This window comes from Camelina sativa, chromosome 3 (genome assembly GCF_000633955.1).
Source record: "Camelina sativa cultivar DH55 chromosome 3, Cs, whole genome shotgun sequence".
Lineage (NCBI taxonomy): Eukaryota > Viridiplantae > Streptophyta > Magnoliopsida > Brassicales > Brassicaceae > Camelina > Camelina sativa.
This window is the reverse complement of record NC_025687.1, coordinates 18,516,911-18,530,366: the sequence shown is the minus strand read 5'-3', so window position 1 is coordinate 18,530,366 and position 13,456 is coordinate 18,516,911. Positions and strand designations below refer to the sequence as shown.

The 13,456-nt window shown below is 31.7% G+C and overlaps 1 protein-coding gene across 1 annotated transcript; it reads left to right on the top strand.

Annotated features, from left to right (window-relative positions):
• On the top strand, positions 9,627-11,685 carry LOC104777489 (probable trehalose-phosphate phosphatase D). The gene is made up of 7 exons (XM_010501755.2): positions 9,627-10,139; positions 10,216-10,287; positions 10,432-10,524; positions 10,620-10,676; positions 10,805-11,125; positions 11,213-11,305; positions 11,411-11,685. The coding sequence occupies exons 1-7, from the start codon at positions 9,729-9,731 to the stop codon at positions 11,468-11,470; spliced, it is 1,107 nt and encodes a 368-aa protein (XP_010500057.1). The 5' UTR covers positions 9,627-9,728; the 3' UTR covers positions 11,471-11,685.

Below are 13,456 nucleotides of genomic sequence, written 5' to 3'. Positions count from 1 at the left end.
AAAGAAAAGGGATTACAATAACGCTCATACGTGGGCAGTCTATAACGCTTTACTTGAAAGGAGTGTGAGTGGAAAAATGGGTAAAAGTACCAAAAGAGAGGTATCAAATTTACTGAGGATGCATATTCGAACGGTTCAAAGAATATTGAAACAAGCTAAAGGCACTCACGCTGGTGTATTGGTTGATGTGTCCCAAAGAAGGAAAAATAGATGTGGGCGCAAGAAAATTCCTATTGACATACAATGAATCATTGATACACCTCTACATCGACAGACGACTTTGAGGACGTTGGCTGAAGCCCTTGGGATAAGTCACTCAACATTATATAAACGTGTGAAAGAAGGTCTTATACAACGTCATTCTAATGCTCTGAAACCACATCTGAAAGATTCAAACAAGGTAGCTAGGTTACGATTTTGTCTATCAATGTTGGATCCTAACCGTTTGAATCATGAACTAAAATTTATTGATATCTACAACATTGTGCATATTGATGAAAAGTTGTTCTATATGACCAAAAGAAAAGAGAACTACTATTTGTTTCTTGAAGAAGAAGACCCCATACGGACATTCAAAGTAAAGAACTTCATTGGAAAAGTTATGATGTTAGTTGCAATGGCTCGTCCGAGATTTGATGATGAAGGAATCAAAACTTTTTCTGGAAAGATTGGGGTTTTTCCTTTTGCCACTTTTCAAGCTGCATAAAGACGGAGTAGAAACAGAGAAGTTGGGACTATGGAAATAAAACCCATTACATCAGTTAAAGAGACGACATAAGAAGATGTTTGCTTGAAGAATTTCTTTCCCAGATTCGTGAGAAATGGCCTAGTGAGGATGTGAGAAAAGTTATCTTTATTCAACAAGATAACTCAAGAACGCATGTGGCTCATGGCGATGTAGAATTTCAAGATGCGGCTTCACAAAATGGTTTTGACATTCGATTGATGTGTCAACCGCCAAATTCTCCAGATCTAAATGTTCTTGATCTTGGATTTTTAGTGCTATCCAAGCATTACAACATAAGGTATGTCCGTAGAACATTGAAGAGCTTATTCACGCGGTGAATACGACTTTCGAAGCATATCCGCCGAGAAAGATAAACCACAGTTTCTTAACTCTGCAACTGTGCATGCAAGAAACAATGAGAATTGGAAAATCTAATAACTATAAAATCCCACATATAAAGAAAGAAGCGTTGGAGCGAGAGGGTCTTCTTCCTTCACAAATAATATATAATTCTACTATAGTAGAAAATGTAATAAACCAGCTAGAAATGTGAGGTTTGCTTAGTCTATCTCATTCTTCTTTATCATAAGAATTATTCAGATTTCCTTAATAAAAAGAGTTTATGAATAATTTTGGTACGGTTTTAGTTTCAGGTTCTACTTAACTTTTTATTTGCATGATTTATTTTCAGTTATTAGTTTTAGGTTAAGTTTCATGTTTTACTTGTTGTTTAGCTTTTTCTTTGTGCTGTTCTCGACCTTGACCGTGTCTTTGACAAAGATCTCTCTTCTCCTTCTAATTTAAAATCTCAGGTTTGTTTTCCTTCACCTTGTTTCTTTTGTTTTTTTTTGATTGATGTATTTAAAAGCAGGTTGCTAATTTGGAATATATATTGTCCAGAGAGGAGCTTATGGAGTTGGGTTTTATAGCAAACATTTCTAACAATGTGGAGGTCTTGGAGCTGACAATGATTCTGGTATGAGTTTCTTCCTCAAGAGGATGCCTTTATGCAAGAAGCCAAACATCAAAGTGTATGCTGATGAAACTAGCTATCATTATATATCTCTCTGCTTCTTATTTAACTACCGGTTGTAGATTTCTATGACTACTAGAAATGACAAATGGAGATGGTCCGGTCTTACTTTTGTTTAGGTAAATATTTTTGTGTACTGGTTGTGTAGTATACCATCTTACTAGATAACATTTTCAAAAAAGGTCATGTAATCATGTTATTGTTCTGTGGAATGAGTAAAGGGAATTTCTTGTCCAGCTGAATTCTTGTTGTTTGATTGTTGTGTCTGAAGCTCAGGCTTCTTTGTTCCCTTCTCCATTTTCTTTTTGGCTTCTCCTCAGGTTTATCTGAGGTTAACGGACTTTGTCTTGCTGGATATTGGCAAACTAGTGATTGAGGTATCTACGTAGTATCTGAGGTATTTCAGATTTCTATTCATCTATAGATTTATATTTTTGTTAGATACATCGTGATGGACCAAGTCACTCTAGTAATAGTAGAAAATTATTATTACGCCATGAATAATTGGAGGACATAGAAGAAACTGAACATCAATAAAATTATTTTATAATGGATCTCAAATCTAGAAAGCTATTGGGCAATTAATCTTCAGAATCTGCAGTATCAAATGTTGAATCTCTTTTTTAGGATGAAGTTCTCCATCGTCGTAATAGCGTTTATTGAAATCAAAATCATGCACTACGTTGGGATTGACATGAGCAACCTCTACGCCTAAATGAAGTTCTTCTTCTTTTTCCTCCAAAGGGACTTTGTTGAGATCAAAATCATGCACCACAATGGGATCAACATCAGCATTCTCTTCGTTCAAGTGAAGTTCTTTCTCAAATGGGATTTTGTTGAGATCAAAACTATGCACCATTACACCAACATCATGATTTTCTTCCACCTTCAAAAAATTGTTGAATGAATTTGCCATTTTTATCTAGATGTTTGAAAGTGAAGAAAAGTGAGTATGTTTATGTTTACAAGTTGAAAAAAAAAATGACTCTTCGTATTATCCAACGTGACTAAGCTACGTGACTCGTCAATATATTTACAAATTGTGTTAGTTTTGAATAAGGCTAATTTGAGAAAACTTATCTTAATAAGTGGGAATGACAAGCAATTAAAAAAAAAAACCTTAAACGACATGTAAACAAAATCGGAGAAAGTATATATATATGTAATTTTAGTTTTAGTAAATTCCTGTTTATTTCATTCATTCTAGTTTAATTGCTAAATTAGGGTTTTGATCGGTTTATTTGATATTATTTCATTTGTTGGCAGCAAGGTTTAATTTGTTTTCAATTTAAATAATCTTTGTTGGGTCCATTTTCGTAAACCTAATATTCAGGTTAATTTAATTTGTCATAACGTTAATATATATACGCATTTTGCTAAATCAAAATAGAATTATTCCTAATTATTTTTTCTCTAGAATAAATGTACCCATGTTAATTTTAAGCTTAACAATAAAATATACTGTTACAATATGAACCAAAGATTCCTGTCCACTCTTGTTTGCTTTTTGCATATATATCATGCACAAGAACAATACGTAAGATTTGAATATATTCTATTTCATTAAGAAAACAATCAATGAAAACATTGGTCACAAACTTATACTTCGTTACAAAAACATTGGTCACAAACTTGAGAACAATAAAAATATTCTCTCTTTTTTGTTTTGGTAAAGTCTCTAAAGCCTAATTTTTCTTAGTCACACTTTACTACTTTAAAATTTATAAAAACTTTATTACAGTTTGACATATCTTTTTTTTTTTTTTTTTTTTTTTTTTTTTTTTTTTTTTTTTTTTTTTTTTTTTNTCTTGACACCTTGTTAATCTTACATTTTGTTAAAGTCAATAATAATTTGAAGTTTATTTTTGATGAAAGAAAATTATCAAAAAAAATGTGTAAAATAATTGTATCTTCATCCAACGTTTTAAATTAACAATCTGCAGTCACATGTTAAGCTAAACTAATCAGTCTCTTTGTATGCATTATGGTCATATGGTGTACTTTAGAAAACTATTACATATTTGTGAATCATACTCTAGCTTACATAAAATTATATATCTAGCTTACAATATGTCAATATGTATCATTACTTATTAACAATAATTTAATTTCATATTTGAACATAAAACTCTTCAGCCAAGATTATCAAGATCTTTGGGACGGTTAACTTTGTTAGTCATGAAGATCGTGTGCTTGGAAATAATCCAGTAATATAGGATATGTCTGGCCATCAGGAGATAAGGTAGAGTACTCAGTGCAATATTCAGTAAAATATACGTTTTTTGCTTAGCTCAATTCGACTATTCATGAACACGAGCTCTGTTTTATAGGTTTATTTTAATAAATACGATATATAATTAAGTTTAATTTAGATTTCATATAACACTAAATAAATAAAATAAAATCATGTATATATATATATCCATTAAACGTTATAAAACAGAAAATTTTACCAGATTTTTTTCTGTTTTATATTAAAAATTAATAAGATAAACATAAGTAATATAGAAATAATCCATTTTAAAAATTTGTATTAATTTTTTTAGTAATTCAATCTAACAGTTTTTCTATATACACGACTGGCTCATAATTAACCGTCCACACCAAATTTTTGAAATTCCTCTACAATAAATATTTCTCTAATTTTGTAAAGTATATAAGAGAGTTTTCCAGTAACATATATATTAAAATTATGAAACACTTAACAAGCGACAAAGACAAACTAAAAGGCTTTTCTTCTTAATTAAATACATTTATGCCGAAAAAAAAAAAGAGCTATGGAATTTGGTGATCATCAAAGGTTTTCTAATTTCAAGAGCCACAAAAATCTGCTTCGAAAAGAAATTAAAAATAATGAAAAGATCTTAGAGCATAACAAATAATGTCCCTATCTGGCCTAAGATCTCAACCTCCACTTTATAACCGACAAAATTTCTATCCATCAAATAAAGCATGCTAATTTTGCATTAAAAATTACGTAAATAAGATCTAAAGCTTCACATATGGATATTTCGCAAAATTTTGTGTTAATTGGAACCTTAACTTTCGTGTCAATATGGATAAATCAAGAATGCGGTATAACTTAAAAATGATTTACACTTTTAACAAAGTATAAATTACATATCAAATCCATCAACTTCGGATACCTAATTACCGTCGCATATACTAAAACGCAGAGTCATTTCTACTACGTCCATTCAACAGCGTTGTTTGGTCACGATTTATTTGAAGTTTGAAATAATGTTATATTTTGTCGACTTTACCAAAATTTTATGGTCATCTGCCTCTTCACCAAAGGATGATGAATTACTTATGGTCCGAGGGCAATGCTCGATATTAGAAGAACCATATTTTGGATAATAATACTATATATATCATCGCTTGTGGCATGATATAAAAAAAAAATTTGAAAAAAGTTTTAGCGTAATTTGTGTGTATCATTTTTTTGTTTGTCATCAAGTTTTGTGTATATCATTTAGAAACTTAGCTTTGTATAAGTCCTTTGGACAAAAAATTCTAAACAGTTTTATTAACGAGAGTACGTTTTGTACAGTAATATATATTAACAAGAAAAAAAAAAAATTGTGGCCGTTGTGCGAAAGATTTATTCAGCAAACTCTTGTAATGTTTTCGCTTTTTTTTTTTTTTTCTAAACATCGAACTCTTTCACTAGTTTAAGGTTAACGTAGGAAACATATTATAACTCCAATTAATTGCAATCGTTGATATTAATATATTGTACGAAACAGGAGGATGAAATGAAAAAACAAACTGGTGGATATGCGAAGTATAACATGAAAGGTGCGAATTTGGATGTTCAAGAAAAGTAGGCTTAGCACTTCTGGAACATAATTTCGTGGGCCCAATCATAAACTAGCACGATATGTAACATCACATCACATGCCAACAAAATCTCACAATTCACTAATATAAGCTAGTATAAAAGTATATAAAGGAGGAACGATAAATTAAAAAGACATTGCTAATGGCAAATTTTTTTTAAAAAGATTAACTACACTAGATGACAAAACGTGGAAGAATAATCGATAACTAGTTCAACTGATAACGCATCAAAGCTATAAAAACAACTGTAAGTTAAAATAGTAATCTGTTACAAAATAATACAAACGATAAGAAATAATGATACATGAAAGCTGTATAAAAAGCTGAAAATAATGTATTTGGTAACGTTTTTGATATCGCTTTTGTGTTTAGAAATTGTGAAAGCGGTACATTACATACCAAAACGGTACATGGTTACCAATTAAACCCAACATAACAGAGATAACCAAGTCTATTGTCTTTAACGTTGTGACATTAATTAAGATGATGGAAATTATAGAGCCCGTGAACAACCTCGCATAGTTAACATAGAAGCTGTGACTCATCATGCATAGGCAGATAATGTTATACGGCTGGAGTTTTGGTCCTTTTGGATTGTCCATACAAATTGGTCCATCGTTAAGCAGCATCACAATAATTTCACTATTTGTTTTAACTCTCTCAAAAGGAAAAAAAAAACTCAAAATGAAATTTGCAATGAACCATTTTCTCTTACATATTAAACGACCTTAAACGGTCTTTAACTAGAATACTTGTCCCATTCGTTTAAAAGTTAGGGATGTGTGAGAAAAAGTGTTTGGAGAAAGAAAGTCGCGAAAGAGACTAGAGAGGTTTAGGTACGTAACCCGAGACGAGCACGTCTCGCAAACGACACTTGTGCTCCTTTGTTACCTACTACAAATAGCAAACTCAAGACCGTCGAGCATTACTTCCTAGAGAAGTCAATTAATGATTCTACACGTAAAAGAAACTATTAATGGTCAATTTTTTTTTTATTTTTTTTATGGTCATACTCAAGACACAAGAAATACAAAAAAAAACCTTATATTACAGTACTATATAGTAAATTAAACGCACGTGGATTCTACAGTTTAGAATTTGCTTTCCGACAAGTAGCCGAAGAAGGCCAATTATATACCGTCTCATTTGGCATCTTTTTTTCCAATAAAGTCTCTCTTTTAGGTTGATTCCTATTTTAGTTTTCTAAATAGTTTAGGTATATGTACATAGTTAGAATCAGTTCATTTGTCATACAAATTCAAATCAAGGCGATGCTAACGTGGCTCCATGCACGCAATACGATATGACGTAACAAATATATATACTTTCACGGAGGCATTTCTTCCCATTCTTTGTATTTAGACGACAGTTTTTCCCATGATTATTGTACGAACATTATTCCCTTGTCTAAGAAAAGAATCTTAGACCGTAAGTTCTAAGAATATTTTGACCGTTTACGAAACTAATGCGACCAATAAGAGAAACTAAAATTCGTGTACCGTGACCGACGTCAAAACTCAAAAGTCTTCTTTTATGAAGTTACTAGGAAACTACATTTGTGCACATGTACATATATGTATATACAAATACATACGGCAACAATGCCTCTTAATAACGAAATAGTTACTTTATATAAAATCTTTGCCTAACGCCTTTCTCACGCTTTTGACAAAATTGTACATAGAACCCGGATTTGATATATCATATGCGTATAGACTAAAGACTTGATCTATCTCACCATATGCGTATATGTACACGCAAGCCTCATAGTTTGACTATGAGTCTTTTTGTTGTTTCACTTTCACACTAACGCGTGCCGCGTGCGTGACACCTTTTTGTTATTCTTCTTTTACCTTATATGTCAATGTTTTTACATTCAACCTAGATTTTACTATTTCAATGATAATTAAAAAGCAAGTCGAAGTTTCCACGAAAACATTATTAAAAATAAGCACTTTAACAAAAAAAATTATTATAAATAAGCATACAAGAAATGTATTGCATTTAAATTAATATCCTTAAATATTTCGTTGACGACAAACTGTAACCGTGTGCTTTCTATCAGAAAGAAAATTTAATGTTTGGCCGAAAGAGAAATAAATAAAAATTTATTATATAGTTTTAAAATGTGATTGATAAACGAATTATCATGTCGCATTCGTATGTCCTTTTCGTGGACGGAGATCTTAATTTTCTTGAATAGTTTTCGTGATATTTCATAGTAAGCCAAAACGTGCTGACTCATTTACACTTAGTTTCCTCTTTAATTTCTCATACAAAAAGTTATAAATAATGACAAAAAAAAAAGAGAGTTATAAACCAATAACTAGATGGTCCACAAACTAAAGAAAGTTTAAATAAAGTATAAGCTGTTTATAACTTGTAGTGCCCTTTGTGGATACGAAAAGAGAAAATTTGATTTAGTGCATATAGATCGCCGCAGAACAATACTGTATAAAAACAGTTGCATAACGATATGACAGCACTAATACAGTTCCAAGAGACGTTATAATCTATAAAATCATAGGCGTAGCCGCGTAGGTGATTCCAACAGTTTCGTTTCGTTGGAACTGAACGCTTTAGCTAGAGTACTTTTTTACTTCAACGCTAGAGAGTATACTTCTTTTCAGCTTTTAGTTACACTTAATACGTTAAAATAGACCAACTCATTTTTGACAATTAGTCGTATATTTTTGTTCTTGTTGGTATGTTACAATTCATAACTTACTGTTCTAACAACAAACAAATCTTTCAACATTGATATTTCCTCCGTACTTTGTCAATATCTTTTTGTGATCCCCTCGTTTATAAAAAGGTTGTTGTATCTCTTTGATTATATATAACATTGTATCAAGTTTGTGAAGAATATAGCATAAATATTACTCACAGTCTTGAGTGTTCTTCGCTTCTTTGATATTTTTTAACATGGTATAACGGTTGATCAAATATCTTATTTCTGAATAATTAACCAGATCAACCGACCTAATTTTCATAAATTAATGAACGCAACAATGTATGGATAATGGATATATGGCTAACTGGAGAAGACGTAGCCTGCCATACATTGGTTCAGGAGAAATGTTGTGGCATATGTATCTTTGGGATTCTAAATCTAATTTTCAACTTACTATCCAAGATTAAGGTTCGACTTATAACTACCAACGTTGTGGCATACGTATAATGAGATTTCTTTAATTAAAGATAAATACAGAGATCTAGAAAACCTCCACTTTCATGTGTATTACTGTATTGTATTTGGTTTAGTAATTTTTTATGCACTATATCGGACCAAGCTCGGGGTTTTAAAGTATTATTCTCTTTAAGTTCTTCTAACCATAACAATTGAAAAAATACTTTAGCAAAGAAAAGGAGAGAATACAAAGAGAACGCAACTTGCACCAAAAGCTACCACTTTAGTAACACTCATTTATTTTATATATATAACTCCTCATTTACGTCGAAACCTCAAAACAACACATTAATATATTACACAAACAACAACAAAAAAAACTAAAGAACACAAAAACTACCGGTTTAGGGACACCCATAATTTGTTAGACTAAAATGATATTTTTCATTACCTTGAAATCTATTTTCATAAAATTTCTCTGTATATAACTATAAACAAGTGATGAATTATTGATATTATATGTAACATTTTGAGATATTATATGCTAAAACGATGTTTTAAGTGCTGTCGAATTTGAATTTAAATACAATATGTTGTTTGCAAAATGATCCAAACTTGTGGACCAAAATCCTCTAATTTTCTAGTCATGAAATAAATTCCAAAAATAATTAGGTATTAGCTCCTATTTTATCAAATTTGTATCAACATCAACGTAAAAACTAGGAATATGCGACAAAGAAAAAAAATAGGGATATAGTTTTTTTTTTCCTAAGGAATAAAATAATAATAATAACTAGCATATAGGAATGATGTGGCAGGAGAAGTACAAGAAGGAAGCTCTTTCACTCTTTGAGAGAAAGTTTATAAATTGACCACACATTAAGTCTATTCTCATTACATGTATTAAGACATTGACAACTTGTCTTTCTCACACCAAACCCCCTCTCCTCTGTTTTTTAACTTCTTCTGTGTTTTCTCTTCTCCCTAAGCCCCTAATGACTAACCATAATGCCTTAATTCCCGATGCAAAAGCCAGCATCGGTGTAGCGGTTAGAGTTCCAAACCAATCTCTCTTTTCTCCCGGCGGTGGCCGTTACATCAGCATTCCCCGTAAGAAACTTGTGCAAAAACTTGAGGCCGACCCAAGTCAAACAAGGATCAATACTTGGATCGAAGCCATGAGGGCTTCTTCCCCTACCAGGACCCGACCAGGGAACATATCTTCCCTACCGGAGTCCAAGGAGGATGAACACTCTTCTTGGATGGCTCAACACCCGTCAGCTTTAAGCATGTTTGAAGAAATCGCTGAAGCTTCGAAAGGGAAACAAATTATCATGTTTCTTGATTATGACGGTACATTATCTCCCATTGTAGAAGACCCGGAACGAGCTTACATGTCTGACGAGGTTTGCCCTCTTTTTACTTGTTATTCCTCTGCTTTTAAAGTTTTTACCATATTTCTTAACAACTTTTGATTCTCAGATGAGAAATGCGGTAAAAGGCGTGGCTAAATATTTCCCGACCGCAATCGTCACTGGAAGATGCCGTGATAAGGTACGTACGTTTTAAAATTTGTTTCTCAAACTAGCATAGGAAAAAAGTTAACATGTTTTGATTAGTGTAGTTTTGGTTTAGGGTCCTTTGGTTATTTTAGAAAAAAAATTAACTCACGCGTTTCTTCGTTTCTATATTTGGTAGGTTCGTAGATTTGTGAAACTTCCTGGACTTTACTATGCCGGTAGCCATGGAATGGACATCAAAGGACCTTCCAAGAAAACCAAACATAACAAGGTACTTTACATAAACACTCGTATATTATATATGTAACATATATGTAGATTGATAAAGAGACTAACAAGGGCTTGATGTTTTTTGGAACAATACAGAACAACAAAGGTGTTCTTTTCCAAGCGGCGAATGAGTTCTTGCCTATGATTGACCAGGTCTACTACCTTTTTCCTAGTTTTTCTATTTTATATATCCGTCAAATTTAAGCTACTTAATATAACGACATATTTGGTCTCTTCTAAGTCCTAACTAAGAAAATAATTTACAAACTCTGTTTGAACAGGTCTCAAAGTGTCTAGTTGAGAAAATGAGAGACGTAGAAGGAGCAAGCGTCGAGAACAACAAGTTCTGCGTATCCGTACATTACCGTTGTGTCGATCAAAAGGATTGGGGATTAGTAGCGGAACACGTGACGTCGATATTGAGTGAGTATCCAAAACTGAGGTTAACCCAAGGAAGAAAAGTTTTAGAGATTCGACCAACCATCAAATGGGATAAAGGCAAAGCTCTCGAGTTCTTGCTCGAATCTTTAGGATTTGCCAACTCTAAGAATGTTTTGCCCATCTACATCGGCGATGATCGTACGGACGAGGATGCTTTTCAGGTAATATATATTTACCAATCTTCGACACTATTTAAAATATTTTCTTAATTTTACAGATAAATTAATTAAAATATTTGTTTGGTTCAGGTACTGAGAAAGAGAGGAGAAGGCTTTGGTATACTTGTTTCCAAAGTTCCTAAGGAAACGACTGCTACGTATTCTCTACAAGAACCTTCCGAGGTATAATATTAGTTATTTGTTCTATGAGTTTTAATTTACATTATTCTCTTATTTTTTCCTGAGGAATAACAACTTTTATTCTTTTAAATAATGTTTTCTGAATAGGTAGGAGAATTTTTGAGACGACTCGTGGAATGGAAACAAATGTCACTAAGAGGAAGATAGCCAGTTTCCTGACTATAATAAATTAATTAGCTTTCACCTGCAACAAAAATTGTTGTAGGATCGATGTTTTTTTGTTCCTTTTTTTTTGTTTTTTCATTTTATGTATGTTTTCATGATTTTACGCTTTATGAAGAACTGTAAGTTTATAGGAACTTTCTTAACCCAAAAAAAAAAAGTGTAAGTTTGCTATATTATTTCCATCATTCTCTTTTTAACCGTCTATCTTTATTAATTTTAAAACCAAGAGTACGTAGAAAATACATGAAGCAATCACAATACAACACCATCATCAATAATATATTTGAAATAAACGAGAAAACAAAAAAAAAATGACGTAAAACTACACGATGCTTCTCTCCATCACATTGACAAGAATCCCCTATGTAAAAAAAAATGTTTTCCATAATTGTTCTATTCTATGATGTATCCATTCGAACTATACATATACATATATTATCTATTCGAAAAGCAAAATAATCGTGATATATTTTTCTCAACTAGATCAAATATTGAATGACGTATATAGTTTATTGTTTACTTTAAATAGATAACGGATAACCAAAATAAATGTATACTAATGATTTCTCCTATTGTTACTTTGTAATTTTAGTATCGTGGATGTACGTTAGCAAATTTATTATCATTAGAAAAAAATAAATAATAATTGGTTATCCAGATTAATTCAAAGGTGATTCTTCCTTCTATGTCAACAATTCAATGGTAATTCATCATAAAGTAAATCATCTATACTTGAACTAACATTTTATTCGAATTTGGACTTGACAACACTAAAATAGTCCTACTGAAAATTGATGAAAATGTACCCTACCAAATACACATTATCATGTGGAGGTACACTTTCGAAACTAAAGGAACGCAGCTTTCTTAAGAAATATTTTATTTCAACCAACATGGCAAATGAATAAGATAAAACAACTTGCATTGTATCTAAATTGCTTTTTGATATAAAACTGACACATACTTTTTAAAAATGAATTTTGCAGGCCGTGAAAAATAGGGTCTTTGTCAAAAAAGCTTGGACTCTTGCCCAAGCCTTAGCTTGCAAGCATCCATGTCACCAACTTTTTAAACTTGAATTACCTCTCTCTTTAGATAAATATATATATATATATATATACATATATTATCACTGGAATTATTATAGTGAGATCAAATGGTATGCTTTGCTTCAGGTGGCATGCATCAACAAGTGGAATTTAATAGAGAAAACAAATAAAGAGTTATAAGCCATATATAACTCGATCTCTAATTATCTAAACTATTGAATTAGGTAGCCAATGTGTGATGAAAATCCCTATGTAAAGCCATGAAAGTACAAGGCAATATCTATTCAAATGTATGGAGGTCTCAAGAAAATTTGACAATTTGGAATGATGATAACAAAAACAAAAGATAGTGAAGCTATCGAAATTTGAACAGTTGGGATTTGGGGATGCTCCCATTTGAATGTAAGAAAATTACAAGTAGAGTAGAGACCATGTGAGCTCATCTGTACTTTTTCTATAATATTTCCTATACAGTTCAATATGATTGACCACTTTATAGTTGAGTAAATTTTTCTCCTTGTCACTTTTCCCTCTCAATCTGTTTCACTCTCTGTAGCTAATGTGAGAGCCCCACTTAATTTTCTCAAAGGGAACTACTTACATTTCGTTGTTTCAGTTATCGTCATTCATCTATTTTCGTAATAATATTTTTACGGATATATAAGTTTTTATCAAATTCTGTTATCATCAAGTCGTAATTTTTTTATAAAACCCTAATTTTATGTGAGAGATCAAAAATTAACTAAAAATTGTGATTGATGAGGAGGCGAAATCCACTTCCTAAAGTTAGTGGATAAACAAACTAAAAGAAGGGTACCCAAGAGGTTTTATAATGCATAGAGACAAGAAAAAAAAAAAAAAGGAATTTATACATAACAAAAGGTTAAGATACTTTTACCACATGTGTAAAGATAACACC

What these genes read in the sequence shown, in the direction of transcription:
- LOC104777489 (XM_010501755.2), top strand. Translation starts at nt 9,729, where the DNA reads ATGACTAACCATAATGCCTTAATTCCCGATGCAAAAGCCAGCATCGGT. An exon ending in GAGCTTACATGTCTGACGAG is followed by an intron (nt 10,140 to 10,215) that starts GTTTGCCCTCTT and finishes TTTGATTCTCAG; the next exon opens with ATGAGAAATGCGGTAAAAGG. An exon ending in AGAAAACCAAACATAACAAG is followed by an intron (nt 10,525 to 10,619) that starts GTACTTTACATA and finishes GGAACAATACAG; the next exon opens with AACAACAAAGGTGTTCTTTT.